This window comes from Aethina tumida, chromosome 5 (assembly GCF_024364675.1).
Source record: "Aethina tumida isolate Nest 87 chromosome 5, icAetTumi1.1, whole genome shotgun sequence".
In the NCBI taxonomy this organism is placed as follows: domain Eukaryota; kingdom Metazoa; phylum Arthropoda; class Insecta; order Coleoptera; family Nitidulidae; genus Aethina; species Aethina tumida.
This window is the reverse complement of record NC_065439.1, coordinates 25,926,641-25,953,438: the sequence shown is the minus strand read 5'-3', so window position 1 is coordinate 25,953,438 and position 26,798 is coordinate 25,926,641. Positions and strand designations below refer to the sequence as shown.

The 26,798-nt window shown below is 32.0% G+C and overlaps 2 protein-coding genes across 2 annotated transcripts in view; one reads left to right on the top strand and one right to left on the bottom strand.

The window, feature by feature from the left end:
• LOC109601719 (probable G-protein coupled receptor Mth-like 1) overlaps positions 1-9,950 on the top strand; it is a 68,993-nt gene extending 59,043 nt beyond the window's left edge. Inside the window, exons 5-6 of the mRNA XM_020017990.2 lie at positions 8,166-8,298; positions 9,313-9,950. Coding sequence (XP_019873549.2) covers positions 8,166-8,298; positions 9,313-9,658 — 479 coding nt within the window. The 3' untranslated portion in view covers positions 9,659-9,950. The remainder of the gene's footprint in view (positions 1-8,165; positions 8,299-9,312) is intronic.
• A 1,429-nt stretch (positions 9,951-11,379) lies between these two features.
• Positions 11,380-26,798, bottom strand: part of LOC109601716 (disintegrin and metalloproteinase domain-containing protein 12) — a 44,658-nt gene continuing 29,239 nt past the window's right edge. The window contains exons 2-14 of the mRNA XM_049967487.1: positions 23,363-23,466; positions 18,995-19,150; positions 18,662-18,934; positions 16,868-17,041; positions 16,635-16,804; positions 16,427-16,575; positions 15,965-16,290; positions 15,773-15,908; positions 15,537-15,714; positions 15,282-15,483; positions 15,029-15,224; positions 14,839-14,971; positions 11,380-13,797 (exon numbers count right to left, since the gene is read on the bottom strand). Of these exons, the coding sequence (XP_049823444.1) occupies positions 11,634-13,797; positions 14,839-14,971; positions 15,029-15,224; positions 15,282-15,483; positions 15,537-15,714; positions 15,773-15,908; positions 15,965-16,290; positions 16,427-16,575; positions 16,635-16,804; positions 16,868-17,041; positions 18,662-18,934; positions 18,995-19,150; positions 23,363-23,466 (4,361 nt within the window). The 3' untranslated portion in view covers positions 11,380-11,633. The remainder of the gene's footprint in view (positions 13,798-14,838; positions 14,972-15,028; positions 15,225-15,281; positions 15,484-15,536; positions 15,715-15,772; positions 15,909-15,964; positions 16,291-16,426; positions 16,576-16,634; positions 16,805-16,867; positions 17,042-18,661; positions 18,935-18,994; positions 19,151-23,362; positions 23,467-26,798) is intronic.

The window sequence follows — 26,798 nt, the reverse complement described above, 5'->3', positions numbered from 1 at the left end:
GTGGAGGTTTTTATAATTAATTGCTTCAAATGATGTGAGAAATATTCGTTTTAATATCATTGTACTTGGTCTATTACAGTTTTAGCACATGTCGTGTTGCAAGTAGTACCGGCAGATGTAATAATTATGCGTTTTTGTTTTGTGCCACAATAATGTTTCCTTGCCTTATTACCTGGCGTATCTCCAATGTTAATTTATCTCGTTCGCTGCAATTAGAATTCAGAAAAAGCTCCTCGGTACTTTATGGACGTGAATTTGGACCTCCACGCTGCCTCGATGATTTTCGTAATCCCAACAACATTCCAAATTGTTTACAGGGCACAAATTCCTAACCAGTTACCAATAAAACTATGATGTTTGCACTAGCTGATTCATGTGCATCAACTCACCGATAAATCCATTTTTTACAACGTCCTCCGAACCGTTACGAACGTGTTTCGTTGTCAAGGTGATACGACAATGGAAGGTGCACATCCTTGATGGTACGTCGAAAGACAATGGCATCGGGGGACGGTCGTGCGTAAAGCAACGGTTCCGAATCGTTTTTCTTTGGTCGCGCATCAGATGTTCCCTTCACGGAAGACGATCGTCGGCAATTTCCCAGATCGTGATTCTGCGACCGGAGCCAGAAATTCCCCCGACTCGTTTCCGTGTTCCATGAGGAAATGGACGAGGATCTCCGATCATGCGTTGGTCTATCATTAAACCGTTCAGTTCGCCTCAAATCAGACGTAATTCTACAGTTCCTGGACAAATTACGGTCTTACAAAGACACCCCTCTACCTGGTACTATAACAAAGAGTGGTAACACGACCCTGTGACTTTGTAATGTTGCGCCGACGAGGCGGACGTTGAACAATGCACGTCCACGCACAATGGTAATCGGACCACGGGGGATGAAATAAATACTCGGCGAAGGATGCGAAGACCAGCTGGACCGCACCGACACGGCGTTCACGGCCATTAAGTTTTCTATACAAGGTACTGCCCGGCGGAATGACCATAACTCCGTTTGCGACCAAAAACAAAGATCTATTCGTTATATTTTAAGTGACCGCCGTGCGTTGTTGCGGAAAGTGATTGTTCTTGCGGCCGATTCGGACACGTACCACTCGTAAAAGTCACATCGGTAATTACGCGCTTAATTACTTACCGAGATATTTTTTCAATTGTGGTACGATTTGGGTCAGCGGTATTAGTCGAGACGAAAGTTAAGTGGTATGGGTCGTAGAATGGCGGCATTCATGTAAAAAGTGGGCAAAAACGGAATTTGTTGAATGCCATTAAGTTGCTTCATGTCTGGATATTTAAATTGTTCGTAGTTTAACATCTGGGTTAAATTTTTTTTGAAGGAAAATCGTTTAAAAGTGTCATCTTTGTATTGTGGTATTGGAGCATGGAAGATTGTGGTGCAAGATAGATAATTATCTATACTTGTTACTTCAATATTATTATCTTGTTCAATTTAAAGTCATATGGAAAATATTGACATAGAAGATTAGTGATTTGTACAGTGTTTTTCGTTTAAAGACCATGAAGGCAGAAGATAAAAAATAACTTAAATAATACTTAAATTTTCTTTATTACAAGTTATAATTAGTCAATTTTTATATTATAATATTAGAACTGAATTTGATTTGTTCCAAAAAATTCAAAAATTAAAATAAATATTGGATAACTATCAAAAACTAATTTATATCGAGATAATTAATGATTTTTGTAAATTCAATAATATTATTTTGTTGGTAGGTGTAAAATAAATATTAACTCAAATGCTTCTTCAATTTTCTTTATTACAAGTTATAATCAGTCTATTTTTGTATTCTGATATTGAAATTTAGAAGATTAATGATTTGTACAGAGTTCCAAAAAATCCAATAGTTAAAATAAATATTGGATAACTGTCAAAAACCAATTTATATCGAGATAATTAACGATTTTTGTAAATTCAATAATATTATTTTGTTCAAATTAAAGATCTTGAAGGTGTAAAATAAATATTAACTCAAATGGTTCTTCAATTTTCTTTATTACAAGTTATAATCAGTCTATTTTTGAATTTCTGATATTGTAATTTAGAAGATTAATGATTTGTACAGAGTTCCAAAAAATCCAATAGTTAAGATAAATATTGGATAACTATCAAAAACTAATTTATATCGAGATAATTAACGACTTTTGTAAATTCAATAATATTATTTTGTTCAAATTAAAGATCTTGAAGGTGTAAAATAAATAATAACTCAAATGGTTCTTTAATTTTCTTTATTACATGTTATAATCAGTCTATTTTTGTATTCTGATATTGGAACTTAGAAGATTAATGATTTGTACACAGTTTCAAAAAATTCAATAGTTAAAATAAATATTGGATAACTGTCAAAAACTAATTTATATCGAGATAATTAACGATTTTTGTAAATTCAATAATATTATTTTGTTCAAATTAATGATCTTGAAGGTGTAAAATAAATAATAACTCAAATGGTTCTTCAATTTTCTTTATTACATGTTATAATCAGTCTATTTTTGTATTCTGATATTGAAATTTAGAAGATTAATGATTTGTACAGAGTTCCAAAAAATCCAATAGTTAAAATAAATATTGGATAACTGTCAAAAACCAATTTATATCGAGATAATTAACGATTTTTGTAAATTCAATAATATTATTTTGTTCAAATTAAAGATCTTGAAGGTGTAAAATAAATATTAACTCAAATGGTTCTTCAATTTTCTTTATTACAAGTTATAATCAGTCTATTTTTGTATTCTGATATTGAAATTTAGAAGATTAATGATTTGTACAGAGTTCCAAAAAATCCAATAGTTAAAATAAATATTGGATAACTGTCAAAAACCAATTTATATCGAGATAATTAACGATTTTTGTAAATTCAATAATATTATTTTGTTCAAATTAAAGATCTTGAAGGTGTAAAATAAATATTAACTCAAATGGTTCTTCAATTTTCTTTATTACAAGTTATAATCAGTCTATTTTTGAATTTCTGATATTGTAATTTAGAAGATTAATGATTTGTACAGAGTTCCAAAAAATCTAATAGTTAAGATAAATATTGGATAACTATCAAAAACTAATTTATATCGAGATAATTAACGATTTTTGTAAATTCAATAATATTATTTTGTTCAAATTAAAGATCTTGAAAAAATAAATATTAACTCAAATGGTTCTTCAATTTTTTTTATTACAAGTTATAATCAGTCTATTTTTGAATTTCTGATATTGTAACTTAGAAGATTAATGATTTGTACTGAGTTCCAAAAAATTCAATAGTTAAGATAAATATTGGATAACTATCAAAAACTAATTTATATCGAGATAATTAACGATTTTTGTAAATTCAATAAGATTATTTTGTTCAAATTAATGATCTTGAAGGTGTAAAATAAATAATAACTCAAATGGTTCTTCAATTTTCTTTATTACAAGTTATAATCAGTCTATTTTTGTATTCTGATATTGGAACTTAGAAGATTAATGATTTGTACAGAGTTTTAAAAAATCCAATAGTTAAGATAAATATTGGATAACTATCAAAAACTAATTTATATCGAGATAATTAACGATTTTTTTAAATTCAATAATATTATTTTGTTCAAATTAAAGATCTTGACGGTGTAAAATAAAAATTAACTCAAATGGTTCTTCAATTTTCTTTATTACAAGTTATAATCAGTCTATTTTTGTATTCTGATATTGGAACTTAGAAGATTACTGATTCGTACAGAGTTTCAAAAAGTCCAATAGTTAAGATAAATATTGGATAACTCAAAAACTAATTTATATCTAGATAATAAATGATTTTTGTAAATTCGATAACATTATTTTGTTCAAATTGAAGATCTTGAAGTTGTTAAATAAAATTAACTCAAATGATTCTTCAATTTTCTTTATTACAAGTTATAATCAGTCTATTTTTGTATTCTGATATTGGAACTTAAAAGATTAATGATTTATACAGAGTTCCAAAAAGTCCAATAGTTAAGATAAATATTGGATAACTATCAAAAACTAATTTATATCTAGATAATAAATGATTTTTGTAAATTCGATAACATTATTTTATACAAATTAAAGATCTTGGAGGTGTTAAATAAAATTAACTCAAATGATTCTTCAATTTTCTTTATTACAAGTTATAATCAGTCTATTTTTATATTCTGGTACTGAAACAGAAAAGATTAGTAATTTATACAAGGTTCTAAAAAATCCAATAATTATGATAAATACTGGTTAATTATCAAATACTGATTTCTATCTTGTTAATTATTGATTTTTGTAAATTCAATACCATTATTTTGCTCAAATTAAAGAGCTTTAAGGTATAAGAGAAACATTTATTTTATTTATCAGCAAAAATATAAAAATCTGTCCATGATGAACAGTTTTAACATAGTTATTTCTGCTTTTAACAACCAAACTATACGACTCATAATAAAAGAAGTATTCCTGGTTGGTTGGTATAAGTGGTACATTCAATTCAGTCGCTTTCACACTGATCTTTACATAATCCGTTATCATCTGGAATAAACGTTAGTGACACAAAGCTCCTGAGCCATATTCTCACTTCGTAACACGGCTCTCCGACTGTGCAAACACTCCGCCATAAAGCGACTTCCAACTATATGTGCATTTTACTTAAGTACATCGAATTAAGACACATAAAGCGTTGACAATCGTGTTATTCATGTATGAAATATTGTCGTGTTACGCATACTAGAGACACTCTCTACGCCACTAAACGTCGAGAAGCTTGCAAATAATTACTGGGTAATGTCACAGTGCCAGTTAAATATAAATACAACACGCTCATTTATATCGAGGTCAATTTGTCGACCCGTCCGAACGCAATTAATAGTATCAATCACGCAAAAAATTGCGTTCATTGTTTTCGTCGATGAATTGCAGATATTGGCGGCGGCGCAACTGATTTAAATATTAAATGCCTCCGTAATAAGAGCACCATTTAACGGTTGTCATTACGACCTATACTCATAGGTGGGGTTTTATTGCCTATTAAAAAGTTTACAGCATATTGTTTCCAACTGAACTTCACGTACGATTTTTTCGTTTGGCCACACCGTGACTCACACACAACATAAGTGGTGTGCGTCTGAAGAGTTGCGTAGGTTATGGCGCAGCATCATTAAGGTCGTAATTTCCAGATCGCTTTGCATACGAATCGGAGCGGGAGGTTTTTCGAAACAATTTCAAAAGCCCACCGTACCGACCACGGCAATTACATACAATACGAGAAAATCGTTTCAGAACTCGATTGCGCCCACACACCAACTCCGACGTACGGAGAAAACGAAAGCGTTTCTGTGGAAACAATCAAATTGTTAGGTTTTACTCTGGGTGATGTGCGTGATGGTAATTTATGAAAAAGTATGAACGTTTCTGAAAACAACCGGACTCGGTGCTCTGTAATAACAGTATGCAACTGGTTCCAATTCGTTTTAAATTGGTATTCATTATTATCTCGTTATGTTCTGTGGATGCACTTTGGTTCCCCAAGAGTTACTAGTCATTTTTTGGTACCAAACGGGAATCAAAATATGGTGAACGTTTATTAAACGTTTTAGAATAAAAAGTGAGGAAAAGTATGAAATATATAGTAAATTCCATGTGAATTGGTTCTAAGAAGGTTAAATAAAAAGCTTTCTAATAAACCATTCCCTTAATAGCTTTTATTACTTTACTTTAATACCAGCTCTTTGTTTCTCAGAAAGTATTACAAAGATACATGGAACCTTTTTTATTACTAATTCTATTACGAGCCTCTTTGTTATATTTATTTTGGGTTACCTTTAATTTATTATTTGAACTAATTTTCTTCTTCATTTAACAAGTAATATTTCAAAAGTTCTTTCTAAATTAACAAGAAAGTTCCAGTTACCTCAATTAACATTCGTAAATGATCAAATACATGCTTGTAAATTGCCTGTATTTTAAACTAGCTCGTTTAAACATAACTTATAATACTTTTCTAAAACTACTTGAAATTGACTAGCAAACGTGTTGGCAATAATTAATCGTAGTTGAAATTAGTTTATCTCTAAGTTATTGGTGATGGTGAAAGTTAAATGAATGTTTATGAAACGTTTAAGTATAAAAATCTTGAAAACATATGTACCTCACATTAAATAAATTGTCCTGATTCCATCAAAACTGCTTCTTAGAATATCAACTAAAAAGCTTTCAATCAAATCATTCTGTTAATAATTTTTATTTATTTACAACTATTTTTTCATTCCTAAGAAACTATTATAAAAATACATGGAGTATTTGGTGTCTTGTGTTACCTTTAATTAAAAATTTAATAATTGAAATTAATAAGCCATTTTATAAAAGCTTTTTCTAAATTAATATGTTAATTAACAGGAAAATGTTATTGGTAAATGTGAGAGTTGAAAGAATGTTTATGAAACGTTTAAGTATAAAAATCTTGAAAATATAGTACTTCGCATTAAATAAATTGTCCTGATTCCATCAATATTGCTTCTAAGAATATCAACTAAAAAGCTTTCAAACAGACCATTTTGTTAATAATTTTTATTTATTTACAACTAGGTTTTCATTCCTAAGAAACTATTATAAAAATATATGGATTATTTGGTGTCTTGTGTTACCTTTAATTAAAAATTTAATAATTGAAATTAATTAGCCATTTTATAAAAGCCTATTTCTAAATTAATATGTTAATTAACACGAAAATGTTATTGGTAAAGGTGAGAGATGAATGAGTGTTTATGAAACGTTTAACTATAAAAATCTTGAAAATATATGTACTTCACATTAAATAAATTGTCCTGATTCCATCGAAATTGCTTCTAAGTATATTAACTAAAAAGCTTTCAAACAAACCATTCTGTTAATAATTTTTATTTATTTATAACTAGGTCTTAATTCCTAAGAAACTATTATTACAAAAATACATGGAGTAGTTGGTCTCTTGTGTTACTTTTAATTAAAAATTTAATAATCGAAATTAATAAGCTATTTTATAAAAGCTCTTTCTAAATTAATATGTTAATTAAGAGGAAAATATTCCTTTAACTACAGACTATTTCAATTACTCCAATAACTAGCTCATAAAATTGTTAATAACATCTGAATTAACACTCATAAATGATCAAATGCAGCTTACAAATTGCCTATATTTAAAAACCAGTTCGTATAAATATAACATATTTTTTCGAAAAATACCTGAAATATGACTAGTAAACAAGTTGAACAATAATTAATCTTAATTAAAATCAGTTTATTTCTAAGTTATTCGTGAAGGTGACAGTTGAATGAATGTTTATGAAATGTTTAAGTATAAAAATCTTGAAAACATGTAATTCCAATTAATATTAAATAAATTGTTCCATTAAAATTAATTTTAAGAACATCAACTAAAAACTTATACATATCTTTTATTTCTATAGAATTATTTTTAATATTATTACAACTTATATTTTTTTCTAATTTTACCTGGAAATAATAAGAGTTGGTAATGATTCATCGTAGCTGAAATTAGTTTATTTCTAATATATTGGTGATGATGAAGGTTAGATAAATGTTTATGAAACGTTTATATATAAACATTTTGAAAACATGCACAAATTTCTATTAAATCAATTGTTATGAGACAATCAAGATTTATTCTAAGAAAATGCTCTTGAACAAACATTTCTGTTAATAACTTTTATTTCTTGAAAACCAGGTGGTTTTTCTTTAAAAATATATAAATTATTATTTCTTTATATTAAGTTTCATTCAAGTACATACTTACTTCAGGTCTCTCTGGTGTTACCTTTAATTTAATAATTAATATAAATTTCTTCTCTATTTAATAAGCAAAATTATAAAATCTCTTTCTACATTAATATGTTAATTAACAAGAATGTGCCTATTTCAATTACTTAAATAACTGCCTCATAAAATGGTTAATAACACTTCAATTAGCACCCGTAAATGATCAAATACATCTTGTAAGCTGTCTATTTTTAAAAACCAGTCCGTACACCTATAACTTATAATATTTTTCTAAAACACCGTGGAATATGGCTAGCAAACAAGTTGGCAATGATTAATAGTAGCTGAAATTATTTTATTTCAACTTATTTATACGTTTTGTTGTCTGTTACAGCTGAGATATTCACATTTTTCTACGGACCAGTTGGAACGTTGTTGGTGATCAATTTGGCCCTGTTTACTTTAACTGCCAGAGAGTTAACATGTGGGCTGTGGAAAAGAGAATTAGTCAAATCCACTACAGAAAGGTTGGTATTTTTTATAGTTATATAAAATTGATAGGTAGAATTATAAGACTGTTCCCCTGGGCAAATTTTTGCCGGCTTAATTTATACAACTGAGGAACGAGTTACTAAGCTGCCATTGGCGTCTCAGTACCGAACGTCCAAGGACGACCGAAATGACATTAGTACTCAGGATAACTGGTACACATTCCGTCGCAGGGTTTTTGCGCTGCACTTTACTCGAAAAATAAATTGAAACACATTAATTGGTGCGAAAAAAGCGGACTGGCCGAACTGTTGTCAGCGGTTAAGTGGGCATGTGTTGCCGGGAACGACGTTTTAATTAATAAAACTACCGGTCTTCGTATGTCGGGAATGCGAATCTCGAAACGATTATCGTTAGGCGTCGCAAAAAACTGATCTTAAAGTCAACATTGTAACTAATAGGGCCCCGAGCTGCGTTTTGTTTCGGGGAATCACATATGCTTCGTCTGGTGGGTTAATTAATGTTGGCAAATAAAAAAGGTGGCTAAAAAGTAAAAAATTAACGCCCACCACCAACAAAGAGCAATTTAGCAGAATGCAGTTGTCGGTAGACTTTGTGGTAGCAGTGAAAAACTCTTGTCAACCGTTCGTTCAAGTGTATCTGTACCAACAACCTTCAAGGCTATCCTGTTACAATAAATTCCAAGCGTACCGTTTGACCAACCACCACCGTCAACTTAAACAAAAAAATGGCAAACTGCAGTAATAAACATGTCAGTCGTACGTTTTATGTACGAATCTTTGATTTCACAATTTCCTCAAGAATTTAAGCAGAGTTAATTATCGACGACGAGCAATTAATAGCTTTAGCGGCCATATTCGCAATATCCTATCTAATTAAAAGTTTTAATTGAAACGTTGATAGAATCGTCTCGAAAAAAAATTATTAGCAGATAAGATTTTACGACCGTTTCATTAGTTTTTATGACATTTTTTCCAATCGGTACCCAATAAAAGTTGATCAAATGATTCATTGTGGTTGTTTTATTTCAGGGCGGCCCTCGGAAGAGTTTGCATGAAGCTGGTGGTCGTGATGGGAGTGACGTGGATAGCGGACGTGATCTCGTGGGCCGTCGGCGGTCCGCAGGAGATCTGGTACGCGACCGACATCATAAACTGTCTTCAGGGCGTGTTCATCTTCATCGTCGTCGGACTTCAGCCCCAGGTCTTCGCTGCCGTGAAGCGGCTGTGGTGCATGAGGAAGCACCGACAGAACGGGCTCGAAGACAGGCGCAACCACCATTCGACCAGCTCGCAGGGACCGCAGTCCATGGGTGACAGCATCTCGCAGAGCGTGAACAATCTGACCAAGTCCGTTCCGCTGGAGACGAGCTGCTAAGGGGTCTTTTGTATTTATGAAGACTTTCATATGGAACATGGAACTGTACTTAGATTATTGATGTGTAGCTAGCTGCTTCGGAAGTGACGAGCTTCTGATCCAAACAATCTTGAGGCACCCTATTTTTATACTAAATTATTTTACTGCATTTAGAAGTTTTTATACCTCTATACTTAATAGACTTAAACTTAAGGTGTGTCTTTGTAACTTGAAGCAATCAAACATGACTGGTACATTAAGACTTAATGTATGCAATAATCGACAATAAATCAAAACTCTATTTTTATATGAACCTTAGATTGATAAGCATTTATGACTAGTCACGCAAAATATTGTATTGTAAAAATGCATTTTTGATGTAATCGCTGCCCTATTTCCATTCGTTCGTATCATTTCATATTCATTAGTGATTTAGGTGTTAGACTAGTACATGTTACCATCTACAAACTATTTCAACAGTAAAATGAAATATTTTGTAGTGTTTTTTGTAAATAATTTCTTTGTTGTTAATTTTAGCACTGATTTTTATTGAACCCAGTATTATTTCTTAAGTTCATTTAAATTAACAGTACTTTTTAGTAAGTGTTTAACATTAATTAAATGTTTTAATTTATGCTATTCATTTTTAATTTAATTTGATGAGAATTGTACAGTTAATATTTATTTTATTGTGTATATAAATTTATTAATAAGGAAAAATTGTGATTTTTTGAAGTACTGTTAACTTTTTGCTGTCTAAACGTTGTATTGTCAGTATTTTGTATTATATTAAACAAAAATATAAATTATAAAATATAATGAGATTTTAATTATTGTCACCCACCTAAACATATATGGTGATTCACCTAACTTTTTCATTAGAAGTTTATGGAGAACGGAAATGGAATTGATTAGTAAATTTTATGGAATTTATTACTTAACTTGAACCTTTCTAATGCTTACACCAATCGAATGTTTTAATATTCATTTTAATTATGCTAAAATATACATGAAGTTCCATTGAAAACAACCAAATTATTGATAATTAAGGTAAATAACAAACACCATGCATAAAATTTCGGATTATTAATAATAGCTCTTCATAAGACTATACTTGGTCAACATGTATGCCAAAAATGAATATTCCACCATCAAAATTGGTGTCTTTACATACATTTTTGTTACATCATTAATCTGTGAAAATTTTTAGAAACAAATTAATAACTCAAAAACTCTCAATAGCTCAATAGCTATTTTATTTCAATTAAATATAGAATTTAAAATCAAAAATATACAGGGTGTCCCATTGAAAATAACAAAGTTGATATTATTTCGAAAAAAGGAAATAAATTTAAACCAAAATAAATTATAAAAGTAGTTCAAGTCGAGTCATAATTGCTATAAAAATTTAATTAATAACTTTTTCCGTTCTCCATAAGTATCTAATGAATAGGTTAAAGTAAGTCACTTGTATTTTAAAACTAGTCATCGTAAATATTGTATATGTTTTAAATATACAAATAAAACGATAAAAGTAAATATTTTGACTTTATTTGAATTACTGGAAATAATTTAATAAAATATCTTATATATAATAATATATCATATATAGATAGATATATGAGAAATATTAAAGAAAGTTGATATTAATAAAATTTACTGTTTGAAGAACAGTTAACTATAATGTATCTTTTTCTTTGTTTGTAAAATGACATTTATTTAATGTAAATAAAATTAACAGGTAATTTGTAAAGTAATTTATATTATAATAATAATTTTCATAGTAAAAGTATAATAAATCTTTGGTATGTACAAAAAGTATAACTACTTAAATACTTAACATTAGAATACCACATGAATTTGATTGTCTCTCAAAAACAATATTTTAATAATTTAGTCGACGGCTAAAATTACATAAATAGTTCATAAATTAATCGAGTCTTTACAGTCAAATTAAATAAAAAGTATATTATGTACACTAAACGATTTTGATGAACTAGGTTTTCACTTTGGGCGTAACTTTAGCACTTGCTGTTGCGTTCTTCTCGAACTTCTGCTGCAGACTGGAGACGTTCGACGTCTGTTTGGCCGCATTCTTAAGTCCCACGTTCGTAGGCTTCAACGCACTGGCATCCGAATTGGCCTTCGTGATTTTTGCGGCAATTGGAGGCTTCACTTCCCCTGTTTTGGACTGTGGTGACTTGAAACTCACCGACTTTGGATTAGTTTTGTTGGTTTGTGGTTTAGTAACTGTTGGTTTCGTGCTCGCTATGGCGGGTTTCTTGGCGGCGGCGCCTCCGCTCAGGACGTCCGGAGACTTTGAGCTGCCGTTTGCCGTGCAACTGGTGACTAAGTCTGGCGAGTTGGTTATCGACCTACGATTTACTGCCGAATTGGTTCTTGTAGGTGACGGCTTCCTCGTCCGCAAGTTCGGAGGAGTCGTCTGCCGACTCAGGTTCGAGTTGGCGACTTTTGGGGTTTTGTTGGTGGGTGATGGGGGTGTTTTGTTTAAAACTGAGGCACTTTTGTTAGTATTCTTATCACTTTCTGTCTTTTTTGTGGATGAGGGACTTGTTGGTTTGAATGTTGAAGCCAAGGGTCCCGGCTGTCTGCTAAATGGTGATGTATATGATTTGATTTCGGGCTTTTCTTCCTTTACCGGCACATTCACTGCAGAAGGGTGAATGTATCCACTTGAAGTAGAACTGGCACTGGACTTTAGGTTGCCCATGTTACTGTACTCACTCTCCGGTGATTTATAAATAGAAGCCGTATTAACGTACGTTTCTGAACTATCTGGGGAAAGAGTTTGTTGTTTTTGTTTCTCTTCTTCTTTTTTCTTCCTAGCTAGGGTCGAAGTCGAATAAATCGAGTCGAAATTCCGATTTTGTATTTCGGAAACTATCTCTCCTAACAGTCCCATGTTTTCGGTAGAACCAGAACTGCTGGTTACTTGGGACTTCTCAGGACTAGATGTCGGCGGACTGTTGTCCTCAATTACCGCATAAATATTGTCCCCACTGGAAGGACTATTAATTTCATTGACATTTGCCAATGGAGCAGCCTTGTTCAGGCAATCATCGTATTGATTCTGAGAAGGCTTGTCGTCGGGTTTTTCTTTAGATATCTTATTGGACACACTCGCTGGAGGTAATGGTGGCGGAGGAATTTTTGGTCTGACGTTATTCGGAATGCTCAAAGGCCTTTTCGATCCGTTTGGCTGCCTCATGGAGCCAAAAGTTTGGATGTTAGGCTTTGGTTGATTTGGGCTCCTCATACTTTGAGCCCTGGTAACGGTAGCTTTGTTGTCCGTGGAACTAGCTTCGGCAGTACTAACTGGGAGGGCGCTTATTGAAATTTCTATGTGAGTTTGGGGAATTGGATTGGATATTTCCAGAGTTTTCAAGGTCTCCTTATCGATTGTGCTCTTCACCTTCGACTTCTGAGATCTGGGTAAGGAATTCGTGTTGACCACAGGTTTTTTATCGGCCGGCTTCAAAAACGAGGCGATTCTATTGAGGGCACCGCTTCCTATTTTATTCTTCTCTTCAATAACAACTTGTGGGACCACATCAACCGAACTTAAAGGTCTTTGTTGGTTTTCTTTAATTGGTACTTCTGGCGCAGACCTAAAGGGAACTTTGGGGGCGTTTCTAAGGGGTGAGATCAACTCTTTGGCAGTGCACGTTGAATTCTCCAACACGGGAGATGATATAATTGGCCTGGCGTGACTTCCCGGATTTGGTGGGGGCAAAGCTGGTGCCGCTGAAATATTATTCGTGGTCACAATTCCGTTTCCGATCGTCGGAGCTTTGAAGGACGTCTGCTTTTGGACGGGCTTGTTGAAGAAACTGGCTTTGGCGGCTACCGTGTTCGACCTGGTGACCACCGGTGTCTTCACTGTCACGGCGGGAACCGGAGGCGGAGGTTTGGTGTAGTTTGGAGAAACCGGCCTTACTGGCGGAGGGGGTGCCGATCGCACCGGTTCTACTTCCTTTTCCGGCGACTTTTTGATTTTCTGAATGGAGAAGCCCTTGAAATTTCCGAAGAAATCGTTGGAAATGGGGGAGTCTTCGTGGAGTAGCGAGTGATTGTCTTCCGTACGCTTCCTTATTTCGGAGGGGAAAGACGTGTTCCTCGATTTTGATGGAGACTTGGTCCTGTGTGATATAAAAATTGTTAATCAAGTTGTTTGAAGTTTTAAAGTATGTTTTTGGTTAAATAATGCAAACTGATAAATTAACTCTAGTCAAAGCATAAAACAACCAAACAATACTTACACAATACAGCAACAGAAAGTATGGTGAAAATAGTACCATGCAAGAAACAGCAGGACAGTATACAGACAGGCTTTTATAAAATCATAAGTGTATATTATTAGAAAGGTTACATACATAATTACACATTACACAAATCAAAAACCACTATTAATAGTATTACAATGCACAAGACCACACATGAAATGTACTAAAATAAGTTACATGCTATGTTTTATGTAGGGGTTAAATGGCAATTTACGAGTTATTGTTCGCCTCGTGGCTTATCGATTTATTCATATGATAAAAATATAGATTTTTAAAATATTTACCACAGATAAATTATCACAACTTTAACGAAGTACTTAATAAAGAAATTTGATTTAAGCATAACTAGATTCAGATAAAATAAACGATTACAATAGATAAGTAATTGAATAAGAAGATTTAGCTATATGCCAGTGGAACTAAAGTTATTCTTACGTTCGATTAAATGAAAGATTAACGTTCCCGAACTTTTTTGCCATATCCTTAACAGACAAATTTTGGGTGTCCGGCGTAGCCACAACAGTCTCGGCAGTTTGAGGACTGCTACAAGAGCTGTCGCTCCTATTTCTAAATCCCAAGCCAGTATTAAGTTTCAGATTCCTGAAGTTCTTAAAAGACATCCTTCTTACACCCGAAACAAACGAGCTTTCTGGCTTAGCATTGGATAAATTGGAATAGATAGGTTCGTCGTTTTTGTCATTTTTTCCGATAGTGTTACTTCTTGTAATCCCGACTGAGTTAGTCGTTGACACGAGCACTGTTGGCGTTATTTCTAGTTTACGAATTTGTGGTTGAGATTCAGTTACTCTATCGGATATGGTGGGGATGTTAATGGAGGGTTTACGACCAACACCTTTACATGCACCAACTAGGTTGCGCAAGTACTGCGTTACATACGTAGGGGTAGAAGACTTGCTGCGTCCGAAACGCAGGTTGTGCTTCATGTAGTAGTACAGCAACGCCACAATTGCCATGAACGGTATGATGCCCAGGAAAATGATGAACATGGCATTGGCGAACGCTTGATGGGCTATAACAAAACACAACATTCGTTAACTCAAAACTTGTTTCATTCAGTAAATCTTACCGTTAGGATCAGTTGCAGGTCCACTGTCTTCTGAGCCACCAGGGCCAGGATATTTGCAGTTCGGAGGACCGAATCCGTCTTTGCAGTGGCAGTGTCCCAGACTGTTGCACCACCCATTGCCATTGCAGTCTTCAGGGCACTTAGGGCCGGCCACTCTTAAACTACTCACCGACATACATTTCTGATTCACGCACATCTGAAGCAAAACCACAATTAATTAATTTTGATGGGGCAACTTAAAAGCTGAATTTACCTTATCTTGCCCACATTTTGCTCCATCCGGAGCTAATCCAGGATCGATCTGTCCAACTCCTAAGTCCACCACCACAGTTCTGCAGGGTATAATTGATCCCTCCTTGTTAATGAAGCTGTGAGATAACGTGGCGACGGCTTCTATTCCAAACTCTAGTCGTTCATTCAAGTGCTTGCAATGCAACATCCCGCATAATACGTTTCTGAAATGATTTTAATGTAAAACTGGATTAAACTACTTGAGAAGTAATCTTACTCTTTTTCACAATGGGTGTAAGTCTCATTGATGGGATTATAACCACAATTTCCGTGATTGGTCCCTTTTAAGTTCATTTGGTAACAAGCGTTGTCGCTGGATGTTCCCGTCTCCCCCCAAAGCAATTTACATTGATCCGATCTTGTTCTACAGAATCCGTGATAACAATATGCTCTTCCTATGAAGTAATTAAGTGTTAGACAATTAATTCTTATACTTTGATCTGTTTGATTTACCTCCATCACATTCTTCGGTGTCCAGTTTGAATATATTGGCCGGACAATACTCAGATTGACCGGTACAGTACTCAGGTAAGTCGCATTCATAATCTGCGGACCTGCACAACGTTCCTGCAGTCTTTGGCATGCACGTCTGTTGATACAAAATGTTTTAGGTAAAGACTCCGATTATTGGATAAACTGTGGTACCTTTAAATCGCAACATTCTCCGGTGGCGCAGCTCGCGTTGCTGTAAAGCATGCACGTGGTCGCGTTACAGCAATTATTATCGCAATGCTCGGGTAGTCCGCAGTCGCACTGCTCGCCCGGTTCGACGAATCCGTTGCCGCAAACGGGACTCTCGAACAACGCCTCGGGCTTGTTCTTCAAACAGTAGTCCATACCGTGGGCGAAGGCCTGCAGCAGACAGTTCTTACTGCACGACGACCAATGTGTGGGTACCGTACTGCCGCTGCTGGGCGACATTATGCACTTTTCGTCCGGGCACTCGCACTCGTTTGTGTCGTGTTCCATTCCTGTAATTAATTGAGTTCGTAAATTGTTGCTTGAGTTTTATGAGGTGCTATTTTTAAAGGTGTTTTGTGCGAATTGCTTTGTTTGTTCGGCGTCCTTGTGTGAATGTCGTGATAAGTAAATAAATAAGTCGGTTACCGAAATTGTGACCCATTTCGTGGGCTATGGTTGCCGCCACTAATCCCACAACAGGCGAATGATCCGTGTTGACGCCCCCAGACAGCTGATACGTGCAAATAGGTCCCTTCAGGGCTTTTCCGACCACGCCATTTTCGAAATTAAATTTCCTATAATAAAATTGAACGTGTATGTAGACGAAAAAAACAGTTGCGCCAGTAAAGCTTACGTAATCAGTTGAGCGTTGTCGTTCGGATGTTCTTTGGTGAGCTTTTTCCTGCGATAATATAGGAAATTGGTGAGCGTTTGATCTCCGTTCGCCGAGAAAACGATTTCATCGTGTTCGTTCCATATGACTACTCCTACCAGGGCTATGAAAATATTGAGCGGGGAATACAGCTAAAACACATCTCCGTTTAGTTCCCAGTTCGACCGGAAATTTAAATCAAACAATGAACATACTCCGTTGATAATGTTGGCGATGGTTTTGCAGTGGTTTTGCACGTTCCTTCTGCTGTCGGCGAACTCCCTGAATTCCCTGTTATCCACGACCAGCACGAGCTCCACGAACTTCGAGTCTTTGTTGGCGTTGTACGGACCGCGGACCAATTGGTTTTGTTCGGCGGCTCTTTTGTACTGCAATAAAAGAAAACGTCGAAATAATTAGTTTCGGGCGACACGTCCGGTACGGATAAAGGCCGGATTTAAACAAGGTGCGTGCCCGAATCAAAAGTAACTGGATTGAGGTACAACACCGGATTAAACTGTAATCTACGATTTGTGTTCTTTATTTGTTGGATAACATGATTTATCTTTATTTGTTTTTCAGCAGTTTAATAATTTGTAGTTTTTCCATTGTATTTCTATTCCAGGAATAAATATTACTTGGAAATCTTTGGTTTATTTCCAGTTAAAGCTAATCAAATGAGGTTTTTACGTTTTAATAAAACTGAAATTAAAAATTGACACATTTTTGAAGTAGGTATTGGAAGTTGCTCAATAAATTTCTCTTCCATCAATTTATAAAATCACCACCAGGAAATAATCCGATGGACTTGAGATGAGACTTTATTATTTTGTTTCCACGATTAATATTTTTTTTGCCTTTCAGCACTTTAATTAACTCTTTATTTTTTCAATAAAATTATATTGAGTAGGAATAAGTATTGGAAGTCAAAAATTAGGTTAGATTAGGTATTCTATTCTGAACTAATTAAATTATTTTGACTAAGATTCTATATTTTGATAAACCTAAAATTGAGAATGAATGAATTGGGACCAAACTGTCTAAGGAAATTGCTCAAGGAATAATAAATTTCTCTTCCATCAAATTATAAAATCACCACCAGAAAATAATCCGACGGATTTGAGATGAAAAAGGCTTAAAATGAACACTTTTTTTTATTATTTTATTTCCATGATTTATCTTTTTTTAGCCTTTCAACACTTTGATTAATTCTTAATTTTTTTTTCAATAATATTGTATTGAATAGGAATAAGTATTGGAAGTCAAAAATTAGGTTAGGTATTCTATTCTGAACTAATTAAATTATTTTGACTAAGCTTCTATATTTTAATAGTCTTCAAATTAACAATAAATGAATTTGGACCAAACTGTCTAAGTAAATTGCTCAAGAAATAATAAATTTCTTTTCCATCAAATTATAAAATCACCACCATGAAATAATCCGATGGATTTGAGATGAAAAATGTCTAAAATGAATACCTTTTGTTTTTTATTATTTTGTTTCCACGATTTGTCGTTTTTTGTCTTTTCATCAGATTAATTAACTCTTTACTTTTTTCAGTATTGGAGGTTAAAAGTCAGGTTAGGTTATGTATTCCATTCCAAATTAATTAAATTAATTTTATCTGTAATGAAATTGCTCAGAGCAAAATAAATTCCTCTTTCATAAAATTGTAAACTCAGCACCAGAAAATAATACAATGGATTTGAAATGGAAAAAGCCGTTATTACTTGTATAACATGATTTATCTTTATTTGCTTTTCAGAAGCTTAATTAATTCTGTGTTTTTTAAAATAAATTTATAGAGTAGGATGGGATTGAGAATTGAATGTCAAAGGTTTATTCAATTTCAAACTATTCAAATCACCCTGAGCAGGATTTTACATTTTGATGGAGCTGAAATTAAAAACGAACGAATTTGGACCAAATTGCTAACGGAACAATTTATTTTGCTCATTCGATCGATTTGAAATGGACACCCATAGTGGTCATCATCCAAATCCCTCACCCTCAATATTCTGTTAAACTGGTTCTCGTGCTTGTGTTCGGTTCCGGGGATTCCGGCATATCCGCAAGTCTTGTTGTTGTCCACCAAGTCCGAGTCCTTGTACAAATAGTGCTGGTCCTCCAGCGTCCCGTCCACGATCCTCGAGTCCTTTTCGATGTAGTGCATCGTCTCGCCGTCGAATATGACACCCGAGAGTCCGTCGCAAGTCGACAGAGCCACCCACGAATCGGGCTTGTCCCGCACCTTTCCATTATAGTGGCACAAGTCTATTTCCTGAAACAAGAACGAAAAGTAAAGGCAATTCTGGAGCTAAGGATACTGATGACTACCTACCTCTTTGGACGGCCTGTGCACTTTGTGCGTCCCGTTCTCCTGATACCGATGGAAGAATCCCTTGGGGATCAGTTGTTTGTTGAGTGTTAGATCTAAAATAAATTCTTCGTCGTCTACGTCTAACTTGATCATTAAGTGGTTAATGTGTTCACTGCCCTAAAATAAAATTGAAGCGGTGTTAGTGCCGCACCGACAGAGGAAACATGGTTCAAGTGCCAAAAAAGTTCACGTCCAGCCAATTACCGTTGATTGAATCCAATGTGGGACAATATGATTCCCAAATCTTAATTTACAGAGGCGTGAAGCACCGGCTCAATAAATAGACTGTGTCCTCATTCGACCATTATTTCCCAACCGTGATTACGGTAAACAAATTTAAAGGTACTGTTGCACAATTAACTGTTGTCAGTTTTACCATGCAAGGAAATTAAACAAGTAATTTAACTTCGCCGAACTATTATAAATTTCGATACACCGCCGCATAATTTGTGCGAATTATCCATTGAACTGAACATTCGCTATTAATTATTATGCAGCCAAACACATCTGTTACCATAAATTTATAATTTATGTGGTCAACTTTATTGGGAACGTACAATCATTTGACTCAGCATGAATATTCAATGTTATGCAATAACATGAATATTAATTACTTAAGGATCCTATATTATCTAAAACATCTATACAGGATATTGTTGTATATTGTAATGTGTTTTGCGATATCCGTTAGGTAATGGAGTAATTGATCAGATCCATATCCATAGCCTCCATTGATCTTTGATCCCTCCACTGGAGATAAATAAAAAAGTTTATAAACAAATATGTACTTTTTAATTGGTATTTTTATTAACGTCAAACCAAAACGCTCATGACTGACCAATATTTCCACATAAAAGCGGAAGTAGCAACGCCGGCAGATAACAAACAAGTCCTTATCAAATTGTGCACTTAGAGTCATTGTACCATTATTATACCACATCAACTGTCGTTTGTAGCTTAACAAAGTGGGCGAAATCACTTTTTTTCGACACATTTAATTTAATTATAGAAATGGAGCTGTTTTTAGAAATACATTGAATTTAGTAGTTAAGTTTATAAACTTGTTTGTCTTATTAATCTTAAAATATTAAGAGATTACGCTAAGGAAATAAAAATTTGAGATGATGCTTTAGTAAAACAGTTTTTACAATTTTGCTGATTACATTTTAAACAATCGCATTAATAATTAAACTGAACCAGATTCTTTATCTGTATCTTAGTGGCCTTGGCTTGACAAACAACACATAAATCCTTTTGATTCGATGACATATTTAATACAAATAATTAAAGAAATTAATTAAAATCGCTAACACAATTTGCCTCTTAAGATTTGATTATTTAAGTATGAGAAAACTATAAGCAATAAGTTAGATTATAGAATGGACGATTAAATGGGACGAAATTGTTTAAAATTCTCTTCCACTTTAAGTTTATTACGTTGTATGAAGTTTTTGTCTCAGAAAATGGGACTTTTCTGTTCCTTTTTATTTAATATTCTCATTTTTTCTCATACATTTAAGTGGAACTAAGTTGTTCAAAATTCTTTCCTCTTTTTATCTGTGTTTAATATATTATATGGAACTTTTAAACTGTTCAAATATGTTTAATACGTTGTCTCAGAAAATTAATTTTCAAGAATATTCCCTGTAAAGTTTATATAAGATGAAGCTTTTGAAGTTTAATAAATTTCTCAAAAATATTTTTTTTTTTTCAAACATTAAAATTAATTAATTCTAATTAATATTCTTCTAAAAATTTCGAAATTTCACTAAAGGACACAAAATTTTAGTTTTTAACATTCACATTTTTCTCATATATTATAATTAAACTAAATTTTTTAAAAAACGTTTACCTCTGATATACACTAGTGGCCATAATTATAGCAACTTTAATTTAAAATATATTACAAGTATCAGTTGAATTACTTGGATTGGAAGAATGTTTATTGTTTTTTCTGTTAATGGTGTGTCTATTATGCAACTGGTTAATATAAATTTATTCTTAAAAAAAACATGTACCTTTTTAGTTCCGTATTTCAAAACCCGTCTTTAAATTAAATACTCTGTAACTTTGTAAAAAATATTAATTATTCAAAGGCTAGATTATTTCTGTTGCAATTAAATGAAATTAATTTTAGTGACTGTTATAATTACACAATCTTAATCTCCTCATTTTTTATTATGTACATACTTTTAATTAAAGTAGAACTAAACTGCTCTGAATTATTTCCTTTATTTTAAGTTTAATAGATTGTAAGCTCAAAAAATTAATTAATGTAGATATTCAAGGTGAACTTTTAGTGGAACTAAACTGTTTTAATCTCTGTTTAATATGTTCTATGAAACTTTTATGTCAGAAACTGTTCAAAGTTCTCTTGTACTTTAATCTATATTTAATATATTGTATGAAGCTTTTGTTTCAGAAAATTATTTAACAAAGATATCCACTGTAAAGTCTACTTAAGATGAAATTTTTGAATGTTTTTCAATAAAATTCTCAAAATAATTAATTAATAATTATATTTTCATCCTCTTTTAATATGTAGAATATGTTGTATGAAGATTTTGCCTCAGAAAGTTAATTAATGCTAATTAATATTTTGATTAAAGTCTTGAAATTTCAATAAAAGATTCAAAAATTTAGTTTTAGTCTCATTTTTTTCCCATATATTTAAATTAAACTAAAATTTTCAAAAATCTTTCTACCTCTAATATACACTAGTGGTCATAATTATAGCTACTTTATTGAAATATATTAAATTGTTTTAGTTAAATTGGTTGAATGTTAATATTATTTTAACAGTTCATAATAAATAAAAGAATTATTAACATTTTTAAAAGTTCCCATAATAATAACCACCTATTTAATAGCTTGTATAAAGTATTTTAACTTAGACAATTTTTCAATGAGGATTTTCAAATTAAATATTTGATAAAGTAAAATTTTTACAAACTTGTATGTTTTCAATTTTCTCATACATATAGGTGGAGGTACTGAAAGTTCTCTTCTTCTTTGAGCCATGTGTAATATATTGCATCAAGTATTGTATTTTGTCTCAGAGGTGTTATATAAAAGATTCAGAAGCCACAGTTTATTAAACAATTAAACCACAAGATGTCGAATGCAAACATACTTTGATGTAATGTTTTAAAACTGTTAAGAGTGTTAAAGTCATCTGGCAATTAATAATTAAAGAAAATTTAATTTCTATTTCTTAAATAAAACGTCATTAACATTACGTAAGTCCAATTAAAACTATGTTAAACTAACGAGTTTAAAAACATTCGTTAGAAATATCAATAATCAGAATAAAAATGGCAAACAACATATTTAATACAAAAAGACTAATAATAGAAACTAATTAAAAACTCGAATCCCAAACACAATTGAGCTCTTGATTATTTAACTCTGTTCCCCAATAGTGAAATATTGTCTGATGTACCGGAAACACCACGCAATAAGTTTACTTTTAGAAATAGACTGCATCAAAAGAGATAACTAACGTCCCGTTAAATCCGTGACCACTAAAACTCGGATCTCGAATAGGTTACAATAAAACCGGCATAAAGTAAAAGTGCGGTGTCGTAAATGCGGTCCGTAACCGTTTGCTAAAATTACAGTTAAAACCCGTTAAAACCCGCGAATATTAACTGAAAGTCAATTTCTACGATGGCTAACGCCCGGTTGGAAGCAATTAAACGGGCGTCATTACGGAAAACTAGTTTAACAGTCTGCGTCTCATTGTGGTGAAATTTTGTGAGAAAATCGTGCCACGCTTTTTTAATCGGTATAAATCATTTTTAATTTGTTAAAAGTCACACAAACCGTTGTGTTGTGCGCATCAATCACAATTTGTGCCATTGAGTTTCGGGTTTTTAATTGCTCTATTCAAGCTGCGAACGATGTGCTCAATTATTTTGGTCGTGAACACTCTAATCAGCTCTGCATTATGTCTGATTGGCGTTGTGGGAAAGCTCGAACAATAAGGTCGCTGTTTGGGTTTGAAAAAATAAAAATGCAAGTGGAAAATCGTTAATAATTGCCTTGTTATTTAATCATCGCGTAATAGAAAGTTCCCCAGACGTCTTAATGTGGGAACGATAAAAAAATTGTTTATATTACGTGAGCGTAACAATTTATAAATTATATATCAGCTCGGTGATTAGAAGATCAAAATCTAAACATCATCATTAATTGCCGATGCCTTCAGTCAGCTGCATTGATAAGGGAAACAAAATTGACTGAACGGTGTATGATGGATTTTTATAATCGAGACATTCAAGTCCCAAAGACCAAATGTCTGCCGCATAAAAATAAACGATTGCTCACCTCTTCTTTGGTCGATGATATCTGTCTTTTTTCTCTCCCATGATATATTCTCGGTTTCACAAGTGTATGACGGCTGAAATCCGAAGTGGCAGGATGTGGTTCAGCTGGAACGTAGAAAAAAAAGACGTCAATTGCGATCTCGAGGAAATTTACGCAGTTTTTTTTTTTTTAATCGTTATCGTTTCGATAAATTTAAATGTTTAAAATTGTTGGTGAAAGTTTTTTGCTTGTACCGTATCAAGGTCTAGTTAAGAAACGTTTGCGTATTTCAAAACTCGTTAAATTAAATAAAGTCTGTAACCTGGTAAAAAATATTAATTGTTTAAATGCTAGAATATTTTTGTTGCAATTAAATGAAATTAATTCTAGTGACTGTTATGATTTCACAACCTTAACATTCTCATTTTTTATCAGGTATATACTTTTAATTAAAGTTGGACTGCTCAGAATCATTTCCTTTATTGTAAGTGTACAAAGCTTTTGTCTCAGAAAATTATTTATTGGAAAATTTCAATATAATTCTCAAAATACAACTTTTGACATTCCAATTTTTCTCATACATTAAAGTGAAACTAAACTCTTCAAAATTCCCCCCTTCTTTAATATACGTTTATATATTGTACATCTTTTATCAAAACTCTTTCCTCGTTTAATCTATGCTTAATATACTGTATGAAACTTTTATCTCAAAAAGTTAATTGATGGAGACATTAAGTTTAAAGACTTGATAAGGTGAAATTTATTCTCATATATTTAAGTGGAAATAAACTGTTCAAAATTTTCTTCTCCTTTAACCCATGTTTAATATATTGTATGAAATTTTTATATCAGAAAATTAATTAATGAGGACATCCAGTTTAAAGTCTTGATAAGGTTAAATTTTTGAGAACTTCAATAAAATTCTCAAAATACAACTTTTGAGATTCCCATTTTTCTCATACATTTAAATGGAACTAAATTGTTCAAAATTTTCTCCTCTTTTACTCTATGTTTAATATACTGAATAAATTTTTTATCTCAGAAAATTAATTAATGAAGACATTCAGATTAAGGTCTTGATAAGGTGAAATTTTTGGGTACTTCAATAAAATTCTCAAAATACAACTTTTGAGATTCCCATTTTTCTCATACATTAAAATGGAACTAAATTGTTCAAAATTCTTTCCTCTTTTACTCTATGTTTAATATATTGGATAAATTATTTATCTCAGAAAATTAATTAATAAAACATTCAGTTAAAGTCTTAATAAGGTGAAATTTTTGAGAATTTCAATAAAATTCTCAAAATATAACCTTTGAGATTCCAACTTTTCTCATACATTAAAGTGGATCTAAACTGTTCAAAATTCTCTCCTCTTTTACTCTATGTTCAATATATTGGATAATTTTTTTATCTTATTAATGAAGACATTAAGTTTAAAATCTTAATAAGGTGAAATTCGTGTTACAACTCAGTTTTAATTAATTTTAGACTATGAAATTAAATTATTAATTTACTAATAAAGAGTAAATTTAAAAAATATTGAGGAAATAATTAGTTAGATAAAATTAAATATTAATATTCCAATTTTCAGGAACAAAATCACTTAATTTTCTAAAGCTGTTGGAAACATATTTTAAACAAAAAATAAAAATTAATTTCCGTTTATTTACAGGATAAAAATTAATGTTACAACTGTGTTTTAATTAATTCTAGTTTATTTAAATTTAAATAAATTTTTGGTTTGATATATTAATATACAAAGTTTTAGCAACAAGCTCACTCACAAAATATAAACTAATTAACTATTCTTAATAATAACTGATTAAAGTAATTTATTGAGAAGTTTCTCCAAAACTTTTGCATATACAAATTTACAAAACAGCAACTCCGGAAACCGTAATTATAATTACAAAAACAGTCCATCAAGACGCCGCAATAAAACTTCTCCCCAAAACTGATTTACTTTCGCACTTTAATTACGAAAAGTTTTTAGCTAATGAAACATTGCAAACACACAGCACAGTCTACGTAACGCGACAAATTCGTTCCAAGCACGCCAAATAATGTAAAAAAAAAAATTAAAGTGCTTTTGACTAAAATTAACGCATTTCATTAAAACACCGGACAATATGGCAGACATTGGCAAATGAGCCACACTACAAAAGTTGGTGTTTCCGCGAAATGCTAATGAAATTACAGGTTTGACCTTTTTTATTAAAAAAAATTACCACGGCATGATCGTTTGTCATTTTTATTCTGACTAGTGAAATTTCGTGATGGATATTTCTAACGGACATGTTTTTAACGCTCCGTTGTTTTAGTTTTAATTGGGGAAATACATTTATGTAATATAAATGACGTTTTATTTGAGTTTCTATTACGTTTTATCGTCTAGACTGTCTCGTTCGTAACTAAACTAATTTTCCTTTAATTATTAAATGCCAGACGCGTTTAACATGTTTTAGAAGTTTGACATACATGAAACTTCTTATCAGAGTTGGTTTACATTAGATTTTTAAAGAGCTAATGATTATTCTGTTAGGCAAGATACTAAGAGTTAAGTAACATCATCATTATCGTGACTTTAATCTGTATATCCTCATTAATTAATTTACTGAGACTATATATTTATACAACATATTAAACACGGATTAAAGGAGACAATTTTGAACAGTTTATTGATGAGAAAAAATGAGAATGTCAAAATTTGTAATCTGAGAAGTTCTCAAAAATTTCACCTTATCAAGATTTTAAACTGAATGTTTACATTAATTAATATTCTGAGACAAAAAAATTATCCAATATATTAAGCATAGAGTAAAAAAGGAGAAAATTTTGAACCACTTTAATGTATGAGAAGAAAGAGAATCTCAAAAGTTGTATTTTGAGAATTTTATTGAAGTTCTCAAAAATTTCACCTTATCAAGACATTAAAATGAATATTTTCATTAATTAATTTTCTGAGACAAAAATTTGTCCAATTATTAAGCATAGAGTAAAAAAGGAGAGAATTTTGAACAGTTTAGTTCCACTTTAATGTAAAAGAAAAGAGGGAATATTAAAAGTTGTATTTTGAGAATTATATTGAAGTTCTCAAAAATTTCACCTTATCAAGACTTTTAAACTGAATGTCTTCATTAATTAATTTTCTGAGACAAAAAAATTATCCAATATATTAAGTATAGAGTAAAAGAGGACAGAATTTTGAATAGTTTAGTTCCACTTTAATGTATGAGAAGAAAGAGAATCTCAAAAGTTGTATTTTGAGAATTTTATTGAAGTTCTCAAAAATTCCACCTTATCAAGACTTTAAACTGAAAATTTTCATTAATTAATTTTCTGAGACAAAAATTTGTCCAATTATTAAGAATAGAGTAAAAAAGGAGAGAATTTTGAACAGTTTAGTTCCAATATTTTTTAAATTAATTTTCTTTCTATTGATAAATTATTAAG